The sequence below is a fragment of the Convolutriloba macropyga genome, chromosome 5 (assembly GCF_964194025.1).
Source record: "Convolutriloba macropyga chromosome 5, txConMacr16.3, whole genome shotgun sequence".
In the NCBI taxonomy this organism is placed as follows: Eukaryota; Metazoa; Xenacoelomorpha; order Acoela; family Convolutidae; genus Convolutriloba; species Convolutriloba macropyga.
The window spans coordinates 54,692,064-54,714,554 of NC_134472.1; the positions used below are offsets into that span (position 1 = coordinate 54,692,064).

A 22,491-nucleotide genomic window follows, 5' to 3' on the forward strand; every position below is an offset into this window, starting at 1 on the left:
AAGTTTCACCGCAAAGAGCAAAGAAAAACAAGAGCTTCTTCCTCGCAAAAATGTTCAGAAAATTTCAGAAAAAACAATTCCCAAGAAAATTCACAGCGGGCAATAAAGGATAAAGGAAACGATTCCTAATTTCTCCCGAATGAGAGCCTGGGCTTTCGTATGTCGAATAATGAGTGATTTGAAGACGTCTGGCGAAGTCTTCTGTCTCTGGAGATGTTGTGCCGATTCCTATTGTGGTAAAAACAGTATGTTGCTGATCAGTGCACAGGGGGATGACTGGACGAGAGTTGTTGCCTCGCATGCTTTCCAAAGTTTTCAGCAGGGCAACATTTGCAACAATAGGTGCTAACCTGTAAAATTGTCTGTGTTATCACCAGTATGCTCTTGTTAAGGTCCCAGACCCGGGCCACCTCTGATCAGACAAAATTCGAATTTTGGTCTCTGATCAGACCGTGTCAGACCAAAATGACCTCTGATCAGAGTTTCGAGAGAAATTTTTTGTGCGACTTTTGTGAGACCCACATTTTCTGTGTGACATTAGTGTAACCAACGCTCCTTCAGATAAGACCATCCTTCAAACTTTTCCCTCTTATCAGATCCCCCCTCTGATCAGACCATTCTCTAATACATTCTAAAATCATTTCGAATTTGCACAAAATATGCAACTCTTGCCAGGAGTTGCATATTCCGTGCAACCCTCGCCAAGACTTTCGTGCAGTTATTGTCCAGGCTTTTCCCAGACTTTGGTCTTTCATTACATTTTTGCGCGACATTTTTTGAGTATATGTGCCGTCTTTGAATTCTGATCAGAACTTCATGCAACCCTAACCCAGATATTTGTTCAATCGTTGTCCAGAGTATGTCGAAATTAGGTATGTGATTAGACTTTTGTGCAACCCTTGACAAGAATTCAGTGGAATAATTGTGCAAATTATGTCTCGATTTGGTCTCTAATCAGACTTTCGTGAAACTTTTGCCAAGAATTTCGTGCAGTTATTGTCCAAGCCATTCCCAGACTTTGCTCTGTCACCACTTTTGTGCGACCATTTTCTGGACAGTGTGCAGTCTTTGATCTCTGGTCACACTTCGTGCAACTCTTACCCAGATATTTAATCAATTATTGTCCAGATTATGTCGAGATCAGGTCTGTGGTCAGACCCTTGCCCAGAGATCAGTGGAGTTTTTGTCCAAACTGTGGCTCAATATGGTCTATAATCAGAGTTCCTTGCAACGATTGCTCAAACTTTTTGCTATTATTGTCCGAACTATACGCAGACTTTGTTCTGGGATCAAACACTTGGGCGGCCATTATCCAGACTACGTGAAGACTGTGGTCTCTAATCAGAATTTGTTGCAGCAATTGCCCATAATTTTGTGCATTTAAAGTACCGATTAATTTGAGATTTGGTCTCTGATTAGATTTTTGCGCAATTCTTGCCCAGATTTTACGCAATTGTTGTTCAGACCATGTCCAGATTTGGTCTGCGATCCCACTCCAAACGTTCATTTTTCAAATTATGTCCCACCTTTGCTTTCTGATCAGAATTTTGTGCAGCCCCTGCCCGGATTTTCAACCCTTGTGCAGACGTTTGTTCTGTTTTTGTACACATTATGACAGTAATTTGGTCTTTGAGCGCAGTTTTGTGCAACTGTCTTCCAGAATATGTGAAGTTGTTCGTCCCTGATCAGAATTTCGGGCTACAATTGCCCAGACTTTTGTGAAACTGTTGTCCAAACAATTTTGAGATTCGGTCTCTGATCAGATTTTTGTGATTTCCTTGTCCAGACTTTAATGCAAAAGCTGATTAGACTGTCGTGCAACCGTTTTCCAGGCATTTGTGCAGTTTTTGTCCGTACATTGGTCTGTTATCAAAAATTTGTGCGACCATTTTCCTGACTATGTCAGACATTTCAGAGTTTCGTGCAATTTGTTATCCAGAATAAGTACTAATTTGTCCTCTGATAAGATTTTGTTAACCAATTGCCCGAATTTTTGTGCTATTGTTGTCCAGACTGAGTTCAGATTTCGTATTTGATCAGATTTTTGCAACTTGCAACTTTTTGCTGCCCTTGCTCAGACATTCATGCAACTTTTCTCCTACCCAAGACTGGTCTCTGATCAGACTTTGTGCAATCTTCGCCCAGACTATCGTGTGATCACACTTGTGTGCTGCCATTTTCCGCATTGTGTGCACACTTTGGACTCGCTTCAGAATTTCTTGCAACCCCTTCACGGACTTTCGTTCTATTATTGTCCATACTATGCACAAATTTTGCTATGTGATCACACTTTTCAAGACAATGTGAAGTCTTTGCTCTCTAATCAGAATTTTGAATCACACTTGCCCAGACTTGTGTGCACTTAATGTCGGTAGTTTTTGAATTTGGTCTCTGGTTTTTTGTTGAATCCTTGCCCAGACTTTTATGCATTAGTTGTCTAGACTATGTCCAGATACGATCTCTGATCAGACTTGGCATAATCTGAAGACTTGGAAATCATCGTGCAGACTTTGGTCGATTAGTGCGACAATTTTTCAGACTATGCCAAGTCCTTGACTCTAATCAGTTTAGTGCAATCTTTGCAGACGTTTGTGTTAGTGGTGGTCTCTGATCAGAGATATGTGCAAGACTTGCCCAGGCTGTTGCGCATATACTGTCCCTGCTATGCCCGGACTGTGCTCTGTTACACTTTTTGCGACAAATTTCCAGACAATGTCTTATCATTGGTCTCCGATCAAAATTTGGGCTCAGCCCTTGACCGGATTTTTGTGCTATTGTTGTCCAGACTACGTCCAGATTTGGTTTCTGATAACAAGATTTTGCAACCGTTGCCCGGGTTTTTGTGTAATTATTTTCGAAAATATACCCCAGAGTTTGGTATATTCAATATATGTACACTCGATCCTCACCAAAAGCAAGAAATGATTCGGTTCCTTTTTATACAGACTTTGGTTTCCAACCAAATAGCTTCAGGAGATTTACTGCATCCCAAATTTTTAATAAAAATGGACAAAGTTGCGCTGGATCAACTTTCCAAGTCTTCATTAAGTACCATTCTCGGACCTTTGAAAAACACCAACAACTTCAAATTGGAGACAACAAGATTTGAAAATTCTGCTTCCTCGAGGAGGATCTACTTAATGGAGAGCGAATTGGAGATCGAAAAAACCAACCTTAATTCGACAAGGATACAATGAAGCAACACGTAATGGAACAGTGTGACAAAGTGAGGGTTATTAGCATTGGGCGAAATCGCACACTCTATACTTTTCTCCAATCAAGGACAACCCAGCTTCCACTTATGTCCAAATTAGTCTCTTTTGTCGAAAGGAGAACAATCAATTCAAACAAGTGGCTTACAGAGTGACTACACTCTGTATGAATTGAATGAGTTGTTACAAAAATTAGAGGACTTTTCTGATATTCAAGAGTGTACATTTCGATAAATGTTGCGTAATTCTATAAGGTGTTTTTCTTTTCAATTTATATGTTTTCTTCATTTTGTTCATTTTCATCCTGGAAATGAAGAAGAATATTGGTTCCTCCAGAAATATTAAGAGAGAGTTTGAGAAATAAGTCAAAATTTTTTCACGTCAGACTTAATTACGGACTAAAAAAGTCTTTTTATACAGTTCGTGAAGCTTTAGATTTTCCACAAAAATAATAAATTTGACAGTGAGTCCAATTTTTGGGAACTTGAGTGAGTTTTTTTGACAAAAAATGAATTAAACAAGAGGGAATGCAGACAAATTATTGGAATACCTTCTTGATCTTCTTCATTATGTAGAGATTATCAAAAAGACTGATATAACTATAGAAGAAGAAACAAAAAGGTTGATGATTAATGTCACACTTTCAAATATTTTCAATTGCTGCATAACTGTTTCGCCAAAAAAGTTTCTAAGTTTCTAAATTTCCTAAGTTTTTCAAAAACAAAGAACGAAAAAATTGCTTCTAGGCAGCATGTAAAATTTGCGATCAAGACGCTAACTTAGAGAATATGAATCAAAAAATTTTCCCCACGGAGGACTTATTGGATGTGGCAATTCAATACTGGACTTCCTTCTAGCACGATCAAAATTATTCCTTTTAAATGCAATTTTACACGCTTCAGCTAAAGCAACCAAAAATAATGGAACTGGTTATTGGTAGATCTAACTTCAATTTCGGAGCTCATGTGTTTTAGTCACATTAATGGTCTGTTCTTTTGTATCTATATAAAGATCTTCTGGTTCTGTATTTTGTCATCCACGTATTTTTCAAATACTAGACTGATGATCGTTTTTCGGAAAATGATTCCAGAGGAAAGAGTGTTGCTCGTTGTACTAGATATTGAAAGCGCAGACGGAAAAACTGATAATGAATTGGGAGTTTTTAAGGACAGAATTGTACTTGGATACAGTTTTCCCGCGCCTAAACACTATAAACCAACATTTCAAGCAAAATGGAACACAAAAAAATGCACGGCACAAATTGGAGTCATGGAAAGCGGAATTGTTCGGAACTAGCTCCCATTATATCATAGTTCGCCAACAACAAAGAAATTTGCAAAAAAGACTTCAGAAGCGTAAAACTATCACCCCCTACTTTTGCAAGGTTGTGGAAAACCTCGATGATATTGGTTGTCCAAAGGCTCAAACTTATAAATAAACAATGAGGCTGATTGATATTGCAGCAAGTACAAGTATTGTCACACTAATACTCTTCATTGTGCAGAAAAATAAATATACGCTGACGGGATATGGCTTTTGATTTGTTTTTGATAAGTTTTAAAGTTTGTAAGTTTGTATTGGTGATTTTTTTTTCTTATCTTAATTTTTCCATTTTGGTTGGTTCAAAAATCTACCGCTACTGTGTTCCCATAATTTACTCCTGGTTCATTGTGTTGCTCCATATTTTAAAACTTTTTCAATTTTGATGCTTTTCTTCAATATCTCTATTGACGAAAATTTTTTTGGTTGTTTTTTGTGTTTAGTTCACGTATCTTTTTTAGTATTTGACATTTTTTTGATGTGTAGGATTTTATTCAATTACTCAGTCTCGTTCTCCATTGGGAGGACATAACGTATAAATGACTGATCACACTGATAAGAGACTTCAATTAGGTAATTTGATATTTGATGACAAAAATCAAGAACGTCAATCTGAGAACTGTTTTGGACAGACGTGTAACTGGTCTTTAGTAGTTTTCATCTGCCAGTATTTTGTCATACTGTTAATTTTAGCTTGTTTTTTCAAGATAATCACATTAACTGAGACCTGTGACAACAAGACAGTTTTGATCGCCATTTTTTCGGGCACAATTGTATATATTTTACGTTCTCAAAATTATAGACAAATTATTTTTTACGAAAGAACAAATGTTTATTTCATTGGTTGGAACAAGTGGATCTGGAAAATCTCATTTCATCCATGGTTGGTTAACTTCTGGACTTTTCATCCGAAATTAACAAAAATTAGTTTTCTAAATAACACTATCAATCTCTTTACGAATTTTTGTTCAAAAACATAAAAGACATAGAGTTCGGTAAAGTTGTTGATTTAGTGTTGATACATTAATTACCTAATGTTGGATCAAAGTTTTACTTATTTTTGATCACGTTTGTAAAGAAATTCTAAAGATTTTGTAAAAATAACTACCGTTGGAAGACATTAAGGTTTAAGTACAGTATACATAAAGCCTAATCTCTTCCGTCAAATTCGATTAGGATGTGATATAGAGCTACAGAACACTCATACCGTTTCAATCAAATCACTCAGAGACGTCTGAGAAATAAAAACACTCAGTCAACCGTTGGGATCGATAATTCATCTAGGAGAGCAACTTCAGTTCCCTATGATTATTTATTTGTTTACTTGACTCCGAAAACAGTTGACTCTCTAATTTATTGTAAAAGCAGTGGCTCAGCGCCGTTAACAAATGTATTTTTTCTGCCTCAAAACAAGCAAACGGTTACGTATTTGACCGATAGGCACACAGAATTTCTCTATTCTGACCGCGTCCAAGATATATTCCCAGAGCTTCAATATAAATTGTCTCAAAAACAGTCACAAAGAATTTTTCCAATTTCCAAAGGAGCGCATCGTAAATATTCCGGAAGAAGAGCTAAGACAAATTCAAAAACAAGAAGTTATAAAAAGAGAAGAAATACAACTGCCTATTCTAAAAATAACTAGTCTCAGTAAAATAAGACGGATCTTTAGCTCTAAAAAGTTTTGAATCAATTTTAACTCCGTCAATCATTAAGCATCTCTTTTGAATTCAATCAGCTATCCCTAAAAGACGCATTTTTTTAGATCGAAGAGCTACAAACATCGATTTTGTCAATTTTGTATACGTTAGTGTTTTTTGTTTCATATTTTATGTCTGTTTTTTTTTTATAAAATCCCTTTTAACGAGTACAAAAAATCACACGCTTCAGAATTTCAGATTATGTTTAAATCTCCAAGTACGATATCTCATGTAGAAAAAGCTACAAGTCATAATTCACAAACAAAAGTTTTTCAAGTGTTTCTAATTGCAATTTTGAAACCACCAACCTAAAACCTTTACGGAGAACAAGGTGGTGAAATTCTAGGCAATTTTTTTGAACAGGAGCTTTCAAAGTGTATCATTTAGAGAAGAATTTTTTTTGAAGTTGATTCCAAATTCTTCTTTGATTGTTACCCATATAATACATTGAGTTCTTTTTACGATTTTTCTCCCGGAACAAATAAATCTTGGAGGAGAGGGGAGGTTGCAGTTACAGAATTGTCTTATCTTTCCTTATACCAGAACATCACGGAAGGTAAAATTTTCTTTCTAAATGAAGCAACACTAGATAAAAACCGTCGGACTGTTTCACACTTGATCCAGGTTGATATCCCACCATCTGCCATATTGTAAACGAAATGTTCAGAAAAATTCAGGAAGATAGAAAGCATGAAGAAGACCAATCAGCTTACAACTTATCAAAGTTACACTGCTAATTTCTTTAGTCTCCCCAATGAAACTCTTTGCTTGTCATTTTTGATGCGGATCTTTGTTTTGTCTCTAAATGTCAAGAAGCTGTTTTTGGAATGGGTGTTTGCGTTGGTTGTGGCGGTCCAAATCTTCCAAAGTTCCCTTATGACACTGTATAAATACATTGATTTCACTGAAAATATGCACACTGTTTATGTCAAAAAGTTGAGAATGGAGACTTCTTCTCCCCCGGACAATACAATAATTATCAAAAGATTCCAAATCTACACTTTAAAAAAATTCTAAAAAACTCTTTTTAGATTTCCAAGGCGTACAACTCAAGCTCCGGGAATCTTACGGTAAAAAATAACTTTCAACTCTGTTGGAGTAACAAGACAAGTACTAAAACTCAGAAAAAATTCTGATGATCATTTTTAGAAGTGAAGCTGCAGAAAAGGGTGATGATTTGATTTAAAAATTTTTTGTGAATATGCCTGACGAAGAGGTTGGGGATTCATCGCTTTAACGGAAACAGTTGGGAGCATTCCGTTGACAGCAATTCCGTTTTTGAGACGATATATTGTCCCAGAAGCAAAAAGAGTGGGTGCTCATTTCATTGAAATGGCTGCTCCTTAAATTGGAAATGCTTTGACTGGGAAGAGAAAACTCAAATCTGTTGGTGCTGATGTTGGAAAGAAAACTTTATATAAACAGCTATTTGCAGGTAATACATGAAAGCGTCGCATTAGTCGTGTATCACATCTAAAAAACAGTCAACTTCGTTGAACACCAAAAAAAATTGCTAATCTAAAACGAATTCGAGATCAACAAACGATTCTAATTTTTGATATGGACAGCTTACAAACTCTTTCTTGGAGATTTTTGACAAAATTCCTATTTTGCAACCAACTGAATCTTCTCATCTTCAAGAAGACTACCAAAGTACTTCCTTAGATGAACGCAGCAATCAATTGGAATTGGAAACAATGACATATTTATCTTGATATGAGAGATATCCATCTTCAAATCAAAGTTGGGTTACAAAAGGGAAAATTGTTTAATGTTATAAGGAAAAAAGATTAGTATGGAAGAGCAGACACGGTTATGTTCTTCACAGATGACGATTTGAATATATCTAAATCACTTTGAAAATATGTTACACTCGCTCTTCTCCAACTGTGAAGTGGATCTGAACAATCAAGAAAAGTACAACTCCTACGTTACCGAAAAATTTCCTGCGTTACCGAGTCATCATTTTGAGAACCATTACGTAATTGTGTTAGATCTCACGTCACTTCAAGATGCTGGAAGAAATATTAATTATCCTGAACATAGTGGTGCAAGTAATGAAAAAGAAATATTTTTTGATTGTCGGCTAAATAAATTTGTTGGAAATAATTGTTATCGGAGAGAAAATATCCCCAGTTTAAATTCATCAGTTTTGGACGAATGCTAAAAACGTCCGAGAACTTTTTCACCATTTTTTATGTGTTTGTATAATTCCTTTCCGTTTTGGAACTTTTGTTGATTTTGTTTAATTATCAACAAGCTTTCGTTCTCTTAATCAAACATTTATCTAATGAACGTGAACTGGTATAGACTAACTTTAAATTTTTATGTTTAAGTTGCTTTTGTAATTTTCCGTGGACTATTAAAAAAATTGTTTTGTTTTTTTCCAGCATCTAGAAACAAACAGTTGACAAATTCACAAAAACCGAGAAATGTTGCTTCTCTCAAAGAACAAAATTTTTGGAATTGATTCCTTTTTCAGGAATCCATGTACAAACGTTGCTTGTGAGGTGTAGAAAAAAAATTATTGGTCATGGACAAAACCTCATTTCGTGACATTAATGAGCACATTCCAGAGCTCAAATTCCAGTATATTCTTAAGCACGATCAGTCGAACAAACTTCACCAATTTTTGAAAAAAAAATGTCAGACAAGGTTACACTGACCACTCCAGAAAACACAGAACTTGTGGGGATTTTACTCTATTTATGCTGCATTTTATCTACTTGATTTTTCACAAACGGATTAGAACGATGTTCAAGATGCGAATGTGTTGAACTTTATTAGTAATTATATGTAAATTTGATTACTGCGGTATACACTACATTTACAGCTAATAAAGTCGAAATTTGTTTTTAACAGTTGTAAAAATTACCCAGCTAGCTGCGCAAGTTTATGATGTTATCGACTTTTGTTAACCCACTCGGCTATCTGTACCTTGGTTTTCAGTTATTTTGATACTTTTTTAATGTAAATCTTCGGATGACATTTTTAGTTTAATGTGCACAATTTATACTGTGTTTGTAATTTTGTACTGAATTTTTCATACATTTTTTTCGAAAACTTTGGCTTTTTTAACATCTATGAGAATGCATAGACTAAATACCAGATAAGTCATAATTGATGTATCAGAAAAGCATACGTGAAAAAAAATTTCTATTTCAATACATAAGTGCATTCTTGGAATTCCTAGCCTAAACTTAATCCTAGCCTGTTAACTGTACCTAATCTTAACAAATTGCGGCGGCTATACATAGTCTTAAAACGTTTCGGTGGTTATACCTAATCTTAATACATTAAGGCAGCTTCAACTTGTCTTAATTTTATGCGGCGGCTATACCTAATCTTAATACATTGTGGCCGCTAGACATAATCTTAATACAATAAGACCGTTATACCTCATCTTACAACATGCAACTCATGTTTTAGAATAGGGTATAGATTCCGAGACTTGGGTCCCCCTCCATGTAATAATATCGCGTTAATGACGTTATAGCCTATGTTAATACATAAGGTCCTCGCCCGGCCCCCGTGGAGGTTGGCTCACATACTAACTACTTCAACCGGAAACCAGGAGAGGCTAATTTTTTCTTTTTTCCTAAGGTTTTTTTCTATAATTGTTACAAAACTCTTTTGACTATCTGACTAGTCTTCCCTTTAGCAAGCCTTTTAAAACTCTTATTTGCTAAGAATAGCTTTGGTTCGGCGTTTATTTTCGATTTCTTCATTCAATATTTTTTTTCAGTTTTTCTCTTTCAAGTTGTTTTTCATGATATTTTTTTATCTGGAATTGACTCAATATAGGTTTAATTAGAAACCTGTTTTTCGATAAAAGGTACTTGTTTTTATTGAAAAAAGTCTTTCTTTGTTTTCTTCAAGTTGTTTCTGGAATTCTTCACTTTTTGTTATTTTAAGATCTTTTCACACATTTTAATTATTTTTGAAGTCAAATTGGAGTAGTATTTTTTGATCATTTCAAAAGAGGAAGTAGAGAAGAAAACGAGCAGTTTTGCGACTTTAATTTTTTCTCTCATAACTATGTAGAGTGAGAATGCAGTGCTTGAATGAAACTTAGTTTTCTCGATTTCTTCTTGACCACCTGCGTCAGCTTGACTTCTGTTTTTATTGTATTAAGGAGTTTTTCTGACGAAACTCTCTAACTACTTTCCCGAATAACTTTGTTATCATTTCAAGGTCTATTCTTGGCTTTAGAGATTAGAGAGTGAATAGAGAGTTCAGCTTGCTGGGAAAGCCCAAATTCTAGGCGAAGAGGTCACTTTTCGAAAATCTTTGCAAATTTTCGCTTGCTTCCCAAAGAGCCAATGAAATTTCTATAGGGCTTGGAAAAGCAGATACAGGATAATTTACAGAGAGGGTTTCAGAGATGTTATTAAAAATTCAAAGAGGCATTTAAAAATTTGCGCTTTTTCACAATTTTGATTTGAAACTGGTTGTTATTTTTCAATTTTCTCTATCTGTTGGGAATTGTGCATGGCTTAATGGGTTTATAGACAGACACACTTCAAACTTTCATGACGCGCAAAAGTTATTTTTGCTCCAGCAGGTTTAATCGAAAATATCACTGTTGTCAACAATTGTTCTTAGCCAGAGGTCAATTTGACATCAATGAAAAACAATTTATTGAAAGTTGCACAAAAGGCCATCGCCATATATACGCGCGAATTAAAAGACAAAATGCCAACTAGTTTTTACAGCTTAGATGACTTGACGAAAATGTCTTGTTAGTCAAGACATGACTAAAATCATGACCTGGTTTCCAAATCTTAGAAACGAATTATAGGCTAATTGATCTTTGTTGTCTCTGATGTCCACCGAACCCTCAAAATGTACGTTTCTGCTTACAGAAACAATTGGAGCTGTCACGAAACTTACAAGCTGTGCAGCAACGGAAACCACAGCTTTATAAAAATCAAACTTCATGAGATGATAAAAAATGTTGCATTGAAATAAATGACGACTGTTGAAATAAATAACGTTTTACTATAAATTGGCAAATAGTTGTTTGCAGTTAGTACACATACTGCCAATTCTTTAATTTCTTTTCTTCGCGTGTTTAAGTTGCGGTTGTAATCATCTAAGAAAAATCGTTAAACGTTGCATAATTTTTCAAAAATAAAAAAATATTCGGTTACTAAGTCGAAAATCCCATCAATCGATCACAGAAGTTCTATAAGAAATCAACGAGAACGAAATCAGCAGTTGAACAGTTGCGCTCTTCGTTTGACCGCTTCATAAAAAGATAGAAATTTTGCTTTACTTTTAGACATTGATACCTATGGTTCTAAGACATCATCAAAACTGAACTGTCGAATCGAAATTATTCATTTCTTTTCGTATTATTTGTTTCATAGTCATATCTTATAACAAAATGGATCAGATTACAATTAGTGACAGTCATCGGGGGAGGGGACAATTGGATGAAGTCCAACAACTGTGCGGTCAGGTAATAGAGCTCCAATCCGGCAAGACAGCCTCAGAAATTGAGGTGAAAAACCTCAAAGAGATATGCAAGGACCTGAACGATCAACTTAGGGATACATAACAATACTTAAGCAAAGGTTGCGTAATATTAAAAAATCGTACTTCGGACACACGGAAACACGGTGAATTTTTGAGTGATTTTTGGCAATTTTTTGAGATTATTTGGGCGTACAACATATTGTTGAGTCACGACTAAAGGTTTATCATATTATGCCTGGTTTTGATAGCTTGCCTTACGGATTAATGCCATCAGTCATTGAAAATTTTATCATGTTCGACGATAAACACCAAATCTATGCCTCTCGGTAGAATTTAAATGAACAAATTAATCCATTGTACGGGAAAAAGATGTATATCAATGAGCGGTTACCAACTATGGAAGCCAAACTAAGGCAGTCTTTGTCCGACAGTTTTTGTCATGAGAGAAATATAACTTCGTAAAACAACTGTGTAGTATTAGTTAAACGTTTGTAAGACAGCTGCTATACTACTTACATGCTTGTGAAGAAAATTAACCAAGCTCAAACTCTGAAGAACCCAATGTAACAAAACAATTCAAGTGGAATCGCTATTATTCTAAAAGTACTAGTAACACTAAAGTCAAAATGAGAACATGGAACAAGTTAAACAAAAAAAGTGTTGCTAGACGAAAACTACTGGCTATGGAATCAATTTACGGAAGCTGCACAAGGCTTTCAATTCAACGAAATTGGGGAAAACTGGCAAAAACTTATTGAAATAATTGAGGAACTCATTGAAAAATTTTGCCTATTACGTATGTCCCATCTGAAAAATCCCAAAATCAAAACACTTGGATAACTAGCGGGATTAGGAATGCACTTTCAAAGAAAAGAAAACTTCTCAGGGAATACAGGAGAAATCCAAATGAACTCAATGCAGAAAAATTCAAGAAGCAAAAAAAATTTGTGAAAATGTTGTGCAGGGAGGAAAAATCCATTATTCTAATCAATAATTGAACTGCTCAAGCCATGAAAACTTCAAAAAAATTTTCAGTGTGATCAACAAGTTAAAATGCAAATGTGTTGGAAAAAGTTTCTGATTATTCAACAGCAGACGATTTCAATATATACTTCAACACGATTGGAAAAATTTCGTCAAAAAATTTTAAAAAATGTTATCACAATGAAATTCCTAGCTTAGAGCTTATTTTAAATCTAGAGGATTGCATAGCATTACAGATTTTCAATATTTTTGCCGGCCTGAAAGAGAAAAAAGTGCAGATTTTTTGAACACTTTAACTTCCTTCTGAAGAAACTAAATCCTGCAATTTGTGAACGGATTGCATCGTTGGTAAACCAGTTTCTTCTAACTGGAAACCTTCCTGAATTTCTAAAAACAAGCAAAATAATTCCTATATACAAAATGGAAAAACAAACGATGTGAATAACTGTCGCCAAATATCTATCATTCCGGCACTGGCAAAAAATTTTGAAAAGATTCTTTTTTTCCCAAGTAATCAAATTCTAGCTAAGTACATATTATGAAATCCTAATCAATTTAGACTCAGGAACAAAAGAAGTGCAATTGATGCAATTTTAGTCGTAACAGAGAGAATGAGAGCACTTTTGTCAGAAAGAAAAACTCCACAATGCACAATAATTGATTTAACGAAAGCTTTTGATACAGTAGATCACAAAGTTTTGCTTGCCAAGTGTGAAAATTACGGCTTGAGAGGAGTTATTGGAAACTTGTTACGCTCCTATTTAGAAAACAGAAAACAAACTGTTGACCTGAAGAGACAAAAATCTTCGATAGAACTAGTAAGCGCTGGGGTTCAACAGGGTAGTGTACTAGGTCCTCTCTTATTTCTCATTTACGTAAATGAAGTAGGAGTAGATAAGACTAACTCTAACTTGACTGTCTTTGCTGACGTTTGCAACTTGGTTCACATTGATATCTTAGCCAGAGGCAACGAAGACGTAAATATGAAAATAAAATCTTGGTTCAAAAACAACATACTAACACTAAACAGCGACAAAACTGTTATAATTAATTTTTGGAATCAAATTGTTGAAAATTGAAAAAAATTCGTTGACTGAATAAAGCAGGTACCTGAGAATGGAAATTGACAATGAACTGAACTTTGATATACACTGCGAAAAGTTGTTAAAACGTGCTTCAAAGGTAGCATCTTTTATATATCATATGCGTGTCTTTTTCAACAGCAATCAGCTATAACAAGTTTTTAGAACATACATTCAACCAATTTATCAATATGGAGTTTTAATTTACGGCAATGCCAACAAATCACTTTTAGCCAAGATTGAAAAGCAATAAAAATGGTAATTCGGAACTCTTTCAAGCTTAAAAAGTTTGATAGCCTGGCTAAGATTAAAGAGAAAATTAAACTCTTCTTCATTGGAGAACTACGTTTCTATGAGTTGTTCAAGTTAGTAATCAAAATTTTGGGACGAGAATCGGAATACTTCGATGTTAATAAATTTATAACAGAAGAAGGAGTCTCAAAGTTGCAAAACGGCACTAGTGGGCTGAAAATTTTGAGAAACAGAGAAAAATTAACTTCAAAAAATAAAAGAAAAATTGAGAATAGGGTACGATTACTTTTCAATAAATGTGTTCAGTTGGACAAAAGCATTTTGATATCGTTAATGAGATGCAAAAAAGAGGGGTTGGATGAATTGTTGCACGATTTCCGGGATTTGTATATATGTGATAACGATCATCTCTTAAGCTTATTCTGGTAGCATTTTTTATCTATTCAAAACAAAAAAATGCCAGGGCTTATTTTTACGGCGATTTGGTCATAAATCAGAAGTCATATTTTTCAAATTTTTGTAATTATTACTGCAATGCGACTCATGAATTGTTTGCTCGGGAGACATCACTCGAAGGACTAAATATCTGAATGATGATCTCTCAAAAGATTGTAAATTTTGCTAACTATATACATTGACTGTATTTTCAGCCTTTTGAAAAATTTATTATTGTTATTACTATCCGATCAGGTATTTTTCAGCAACCTGAAACTAATTAACATATATTTCTTATACTTATCCGCGATTCTGGCACTCATGTTATCGAATCTGGCTCTAAATTACTTCATTTGGATGCAACTAATTTTTCATTAGACACTTTTCTGCTGGAAAAAATTGCTTCTGCTAGAACTATAGAATTAGCTTCATTATCAAGTTATCGAATGCTGCTACTAATTACAAGAAACCAATTGAAATGATACATACTCTTCCGGCCGTGATATACTTTTGTGGTAATCTATAATTGGTCTTTTCAATTCGCCATTATTGCAAACCTCTGAAGATTTTGAAACCCTTAATCCGGTTTTTAGCTTGAATACTATACTCACTCCTTAATACCCTAACTTATGGAAGCGTTGATTCGATCAATCGCTGAATTGAAGCGCTGTTATCCATTGACCTGTTGAAGAGTTGAATAGTTTTTTTTCTCCCTAGATAACAAATAACTATTGATATTTTGACTTGAAGTCTTCAGTTATACGATAAAAAACCAAAACTTTTATAAAATTTTTTTATCAGTCTGTGAGGTTTCTTTTCTTGGATTTTCTCTTTCTTCTTATTACATGCTTCTACAACTCAGAACATAAATTATTTAGTTGAGGAAAATAAATTTTTTTTCAGTATACCCGCTGAGAACAATTTTTTTCATAATTATTACCCGCTGAGAACGTCATTGGTTTTCAATTTAATAAGTAATCATCCAAAATCTTGTCAAAATAAACTGAAAATATCAAAAAAATTATTTGCCATGTAATGATGATACAAAGTTATCTAAAAAAATCTTACATCAAAAACAGTTCAGCAGGGTTGAATTGCCGCTGCGAGTTTCGGTGTAACGTTAGCAGAATTTTTTTGTATCTAAAGCAAATTAATCGGACAATTTGCATATGACTCTCTGTGTGCCACAGAAAGTTCATACCTTCATATTTGACAGCTCACTGGGCATAAAACGTTTTTCTTGCATTTAGTAGGCAATCAGCCAGCAGAAAAAAAACAAAGTGCGACTTTTTGTTTTCTAAGGCTGCCAGAAAGACTTTGGTCTGCACTAGGTTTGCAGTTTCTTTCTGGGGTCATTTTTTGTTATTTGGTTTTAGGTTCAATTCAACATTTTTTTCCTTCTGTCCTATCTCCGTTGATAGACTTGGCTTCAAGATGATGAAAGACTGGTGACGATTTATTGGCAGTCTCAGATGCTTGGGCTGCATCATTCAAAAAGCCTGTTTATTTATACAAGGTCATATATAGTGTGTATTATTTCCAAGTAATCATATATACGTCACACAAGTTTTTTGTAAATGAAGGTTAAGAAAACAAAATGTGACGCTCATTTGAGCTGAATTGAGTTGGATCTCGAAATTGATTTCACCTTAGGGGTAATTAGATCTGAATTTCTTCATGTCTAATTATCCCTAACATGCAATTCAATCGTTCTGGTATTTGTAAAATGCATGGATATATATGATTTTGTAAATATACAATGATCATATATTTCAAATATAAAAACTTGTGCAAGCCATATTAAACCAAACAGCAATTACAACATTTGCGGTGGACTTGACTGCGATCACTTTTCGGCATTGCCAGCTGGCACTAGTTTTAAATGTCGGACTTAGATAAACTTACAAATTCATTTTAAAGATTATATCGCATGAGTTCCTTGAAGCTGTATCAAAATACTATTGTTTGAAAAACTACTAGGTATATAATAATTGTTTACAAACAAGCAAAAGTATAAAATACAAAATCCAAAGCATAAGTATAAAAGAGAAATCATGTTCCGAAGACTTGACGGAAAATAAATTTTTTCCAAATAAGATTTTTTTGGTTCCGCATTTGTGATTTTGAGCAGTGAAACTGCACAGTTCAATGTAACAGAAAATGTGGCATAAGTGCATAAAAACATTTGCAATATTGCAAGACTAAATTTTGGAAGTTTTTGCAATGAAATGACAACTTTCTCCGATAGCAACCCCTTAATTTACACTAATTTGTGATTAGGTCCCGACCTGGGTTGACTCTGCCTGAAGACAAAACTTAGATCAGCTAACCTTGTGGTGGTGAACATGTGGGATACTCTGAACCTTCTTCTCCGTCTGCCACCCTCAGAGGCGAAGTTCCCAATCTCAGCAAATATTGTGTCCACTATAAAAAGCACCGGTGTCATGCTGTCAATTTATTAGCGGAAGAAATATATACACATATTGAGAGGTTCATACTAGAGCGGGTTTGGAACTGGCTCAATTTGATTTACACATTTAAAAATAAATTACAGATTGTGAGTTAGGTGAAATTCTATCCATCCAGCGAATCACAAATTTAATTTTTTGAACAAAACATGTTAATTGAGCCTGTTTCTTAAGTCTGTTTCAAAGACTTTCGAAATTTGTCCCCACAACTCAAACCTATTCTGAAGAATACAAAGGAAGCGAGGAAATAAACTGGAGTAGTGTGTGAAAATTTTCCTGAAACTGATCTAATTCCCCTCCTGAAGGAACGGAGTACACACTCATCGAATTGGAGGGAAATATGAAATCGTTATCTAGAGGAGTTGAATCCCCGGACCCTAGTGCCAGAGTACGGCAGCACTGATGCTGCATATCCCAAGAGCTAAATGCAAAATCAGTACTGTATCATAATATATCAAGGGTATCTTACTCTCAAAGACTTCCCAGTGAAAACTAAGTTTCAATGTTTTGTAGGTTCAGTGAAAAATCAGAGAGAAATTCGAAATTTTCGAAAATTAGTTTGAAATTGTGGGTGATATCACTTTTCATGTTGCTGTCCCACACATAATAAAAGAATTACTGGTTTTGAGAAAAAAGACAGCAAAGAACCAGTAAAATTGACAGATGACTCATAGATTAGTACCAGTAATGCTGACAGTATCAGAATGCAAAATGAAGCAGAAAAAGCAGAATGCAGAGCTTAATGCAGAATTAATTATTTACTGAAAAACTGACAACTCAAATAATTTTAAACTGACATTTTCATTGAATCAAATAATCAAATATAATCAAATATATTAAAATCAATTCATTTTTGACAAATCGTTTATAACCATTTTTCGAGAGACTTAGGTTTTCTCTTGCCAGTATTTTTGGAGCCTGATAAAATGGTCAGAATATGGGCGTTCTAAAACCACAGAACTGAAATTTCATCATTCCGTTACTCCGAGACCGGGTAAAAACGGTTGAGATGTGTCTATATATTTTTCTTACATGATTATGGTTTTTTCTTGGTTTGCGCACCTGATTCGACGAAATTAAAAGGAAAATCTCTGATTTTACAATAATTATCAATAATGTAAATATTAAAAATGAAAAAACAAAATGTCGCAAGGTCTCTATTTAAAGGGACCTTGCAATCACCCTCATCCCCCCACCACACCAATGGCTGATGATTCTGTGACAAAATACCCTGACGAAAAAAACCCCGTTCTGAATCTAATGGGAAATAAATTGGTGGAGCTAGTTTCACGCGGGCTGCTAAGGCATGACCAAATGCGCTCAATCCCGGGATGAACAACATAAACAATCTTAGCAATTATACTAAGTAATAAATGATTCTTAGCAAGCATACTGTTATTTCTCATTTTTATGGAAGCATGACACCCATATAAAGACCATACGAACTTTCGATGCTTAAATTGGAGAAAACAAACAAACGTGAATAAGGGTTAAGCTAGAAAGCGCTTCAAAATTGATAAAAAGACGCCTACACGAACCAAGCCTTGTTAGTAATTATACTAAGTCAAAAACGGTTTTAATCGAAATTTGGAAATCAAACTTACGATCATACAAAAAATGTCTATGCGTAAATTAAACAAAACAAACAATTGTGAGCAAAGAGTAAGCTAAAAACCAAAAACTGACGCAATTACTATTTACACAAAAGAAGCAATATTTCGAGACTTCAGATCTATCCAGCGTAGAGTTCGAAATAAGAAATATTTTTTTAAATTCGTATTTTTCGCGGAGTTATCGAGGATTGAAGTCTTGCGTAAACACGGGATATTTGGCATGGTTTTTGTTCATTTTTAGTGTAATTTTTCTTCAAATTAAGATTTTTTGTTTTATCAGAAGAGTAATTCACAATTACAATTCAAGCCACAAACTGAATCAATTTTGTGTTCCTAATAGACAAAAGGCAATAAAAAACTAGTTCTGGTCCCATAGTGATGTTTGCAATTAAAATATTCGGATTCTTTTTGAGAGCTCTTTTTTTTTTTTAGAAAACTCTTCATTTTTTTGGTTTCTTTAAGTCACCCAGAGACTAGTCACTTTTCATATCGATGTTCCAATGATGACAAATTTCAATTTCAGTCAAATGAAGACAAATGAATAAAAAATTCTCTTTCAAGGAATTGCTCATTAGTTTGCTTTGCCTCTGATTTTTCGTAGTTTTAAATGAAACTTTGATGTTTTTTTCAGGTTTCATCAAATTTTTGGAGCCATGTGGGATAGACTCGTTGACTAAAATTGCAATAAGTTTTGTTTTAAGCACTATTTGAACCAATCTAGTTCTTTGAGGGTACAACTAATGGCTGTTAAATAAAAAAAAATTTCGAAAACTTTTTTTTAACTTAAACCAATCATTAATATTTTTTCGTGAACTGTAAGACAGTTTAAGTATTAAAAGGACACCCTTTCTTCTGACCTCAACCAGAATCAATCTGGTTGGCGTTTTTTTTCTATTTATTGGTTATATGACTTCAATGCCACAAGATGTCAAAAAAGATGTTTTTTTAATTTTTGGATATTTTCGTATTATTGGTTCCTTTTAAAATTTTATCACATTTTCCTAATATTGGTAGCTCTTTTTGGCTTAGGAAAGACGTTCAATGAATCATAGATCAAGTTAATTCAGAAAAAAGCTTATAGCTTAAAGGTTTCGACACTTTCTTCTCGCACTTTTCTACTGAATTTTTGGTTTTTGACTGTATTTGTTGTTGATTTCATAGTCATATGACTTTTTGTGATAACCTATTGATAAACTCTGCACGAAAATCAACTCTGCACTGCCATCGATGTATAACTGAAGGTATCTTTTGACTGTCGTCGAAAGGTTTTGATTTCAATGTCTGTTGAGACTTTCAAAATCATCTTTTGAAAAGATTTTTTGAACGTTAATCAGTCTTAAACTTATTTTCGTTAATTGTAAGTCCGACTCAGTAATGACTACAAGACCTCCTTTAAATAACTATCAAAATTAGTTTGGCAAGCGGTTTTATCCGCTAACTATCGGTTTGATGACTTCGATGCCAAGAGTTTACATATTAAAAAAAATCGGATTTTTTTTCTAAATTGGTTACTGTTGAAATGTTATCTCATTATATCAATTTTGATAGTTCCCGATGGCTTAGAACGCGATTGTTTCCATAGTGCATAAATCGTTCTAATGTCCTATTGTTGACTCATGAACAACAAATATCCTTGTTGTCCCATCGAGGCATAACTAAATTCATTTATTAGCTTCCGTTGAAAGCTATCGAATATAATGGAGTTGATACGACGGGTTTCCTGAAAAATTTGGTGGTTTTTATGTGTTTGTTGATAATTGTTGATTTCTTATAGTTATATTGTGAAGAAAAAGACGAAACCTACTACTGTTAAACATTTAATTGAAACTGGAAAAATTTTTACTGAAAATTCGTTTTTATTGGCTTCGACACTTTTCTCGCTCAATTTATTTTGAATTTGGTAAATTTGCCTGTTTTGTTTGTTCTTTAGGTAGCCATATAAAACTGAGTGGTCCAATAGACTTGTAATTGAGAATTTATATCAAATAGTCCTAAATTTTAAGATTTTATACACTTTCAAATTTTTTTCAAAATATTTTTTTTTGTTTTTTTTTCGTCAACTTGTAACTTATTCTCATCATTGAGAGGTCACATCCAGTTCCGTGCATCAAAAAAATTAACATATCCACTGATAATATGTCGTTATTGATGTTTTGTTTGTTGGACGATATGGGATATCATAAAAGTTTTGTGAGTGATGTATTTGCATTTCTTTCTCTGTTTTTTAACACATTCTTGTAATATAAGATCCCAATGGTTTTCAAACGCGGCTCAAATGAACTTTTTTACTCTTTTAGTGAAATTTCAATTGAGTTAGTATCTATAAAAAATGAAATAAAAATACATAATATTCAGATAATAGTTAATGATTTTAATGGCTTCAAAAATTTGTGTTTTCGCATACGAAAATTTTTTGTATTTTTTTTGTTTTTCCTCATCTTTGGTCCATTCCTATGGCTTAGTCTTACCGAAGACAGTGGTCCCATTGGTTTTATAATAATTTTATTTTAAATTTATAGAGAATCATTCTGTTATAGGCTAATGATTTTTAAGACTTTTGCAATTGTTTGCTTTAAAAAAATTTGATTGTGTTTTGAATTCCGCCTCATTATTTCTTCTCTTTGTCGATTTTTGCCTAGTCTGATTAAGGAAAAATTGCATCTGCTTTATGGTTAAGAAAAAGCAAATTTGTTTTTGTTAGGGTTTTTTTTATTGCGTTTTGACGTTGTTACTAGGTGCTTTTAAATTTAGATATAGAGTTTTTCAGGTGAAATTTTTAGTTTTGCTCATTTTGTTGAATGTTTTTTTGTTGTCTTTTTATTGGCAGATCTCGCGAGCGCTGTAATGAGGCATGTCATTATGTAATTCAATTAGAAGTTAGGTTGTGTAACGATTGTTTTAAACTCAAACATCTATTTTTGTTATCTCTTCATTTGGTTGACAATTAAGTCAAAAATGTAGATGAGGTCGGGTCGGAACATCATGTGCGAACGCACCTTAACGAGCATCCTGTTTAATTCTTAGTAATCATAAATGAGTCTTTGCAATCGTACGAAGATTTTTATGAATCTTTGTAATCATAGTAGCATCATATATGTATCTCAGTAATCATTGCAAGATTATACTAGGAAAATCTGTGTCTGGTATGGTATCATAAAAGACTTTTGTATGATTACCACCAATGTTAATCTGGGGTGGTAGCATGTTTCGATGGGTGCATAACTCTTTCGGTGGAGTTTCTAAAATTTTTAAAATTGGGTGGATTTTTACCGTGTTTTTTCCCTAAACACCTGATTGCCCCAGTCAAATTAGGACGGTTATCTTGCAAGATCTCTCAAGATTCTTGCAAGAATCTTGCAAGATTACGCATCATCTTGCAAGATCTTGCAAGATTCTTGCAAGATCTTGCAAGATAACCGTCCGATTTGCAAGAGTCTTGCAAGATAACCGTCTATCTTGTAAGACTCTTGCAAGATAACCGTCTTGCAAGAAGCGCCGGAAACGTGCCTTAGCTGATGCATGGGCCTCTTTGGCTTCTTTGAAGATTAGAGAATAGGATTCGACCTATTCTCTAACCGTCAAAGAAAAGAGGAGAGACCCTAAAATTGCTAAGGCTAAAACGTATAAATAGGAACATCATCTTAAATGCGCAGAAGGGGTCACAGAAAGGGCAGGGGGTTTTTTGCGCTGCAGCAGGGGTCACAGAAAGGGCAGGGGGTTTGTGTGCTGCAAAAGAAAGCAAACAAATATAAATAAGAACATCAGCAAAACACAAGCACATGAGAGGGGGCACAGAAAAGGGCGGGGGTGAAGCACGAAAGAAAAGGAGCGAAAGAGAGAAGGGTGGGGGCTGAACACACACAAACAAAAGAAAAGCACATCGCCATAGGCGAAAGGGGATGGGAAGAAAACAGCAAGGGGGAAAAACAGAAGAGGCGAGCGAG

At 34.4% G+C, this 22,491-nt stretch overlaps 2 protein-coding genes across 2 annotated transcripts in view; one reads left to right on the top strand and one right to left on the bottom strand.

Moving 5' to 3' along the window:
* LOC142339478 (uncharacterized) overlaps positions 1-22,491 on the top strand; it is a 604,341-nt gene that overhangs the window by 511,018 nt on the left and 70,832 nt on the right. The window lies entirely within an intron of this gene.
* Positions 65-22,491, bottom strand: part of LOC142340418 (uncharacterized) — a 52,330-nt gene continuing 29,903 nt past the window's right edge. Inside the window, exons 2-3 of the mRNA XM_075390994.1 lie at positions 16,797-16,890; positions 65-350 (exon numbers count right to left, since the gene is read on the bottom strand). Of these exons, the coding sequence (XP_075247109.1) occupies positions 65-350; positions 16,797-16,890 (380 nt within the window). The remainder of the gene's footprint in view (positions 351-16,796; positions 16,891-22,491) is intronic.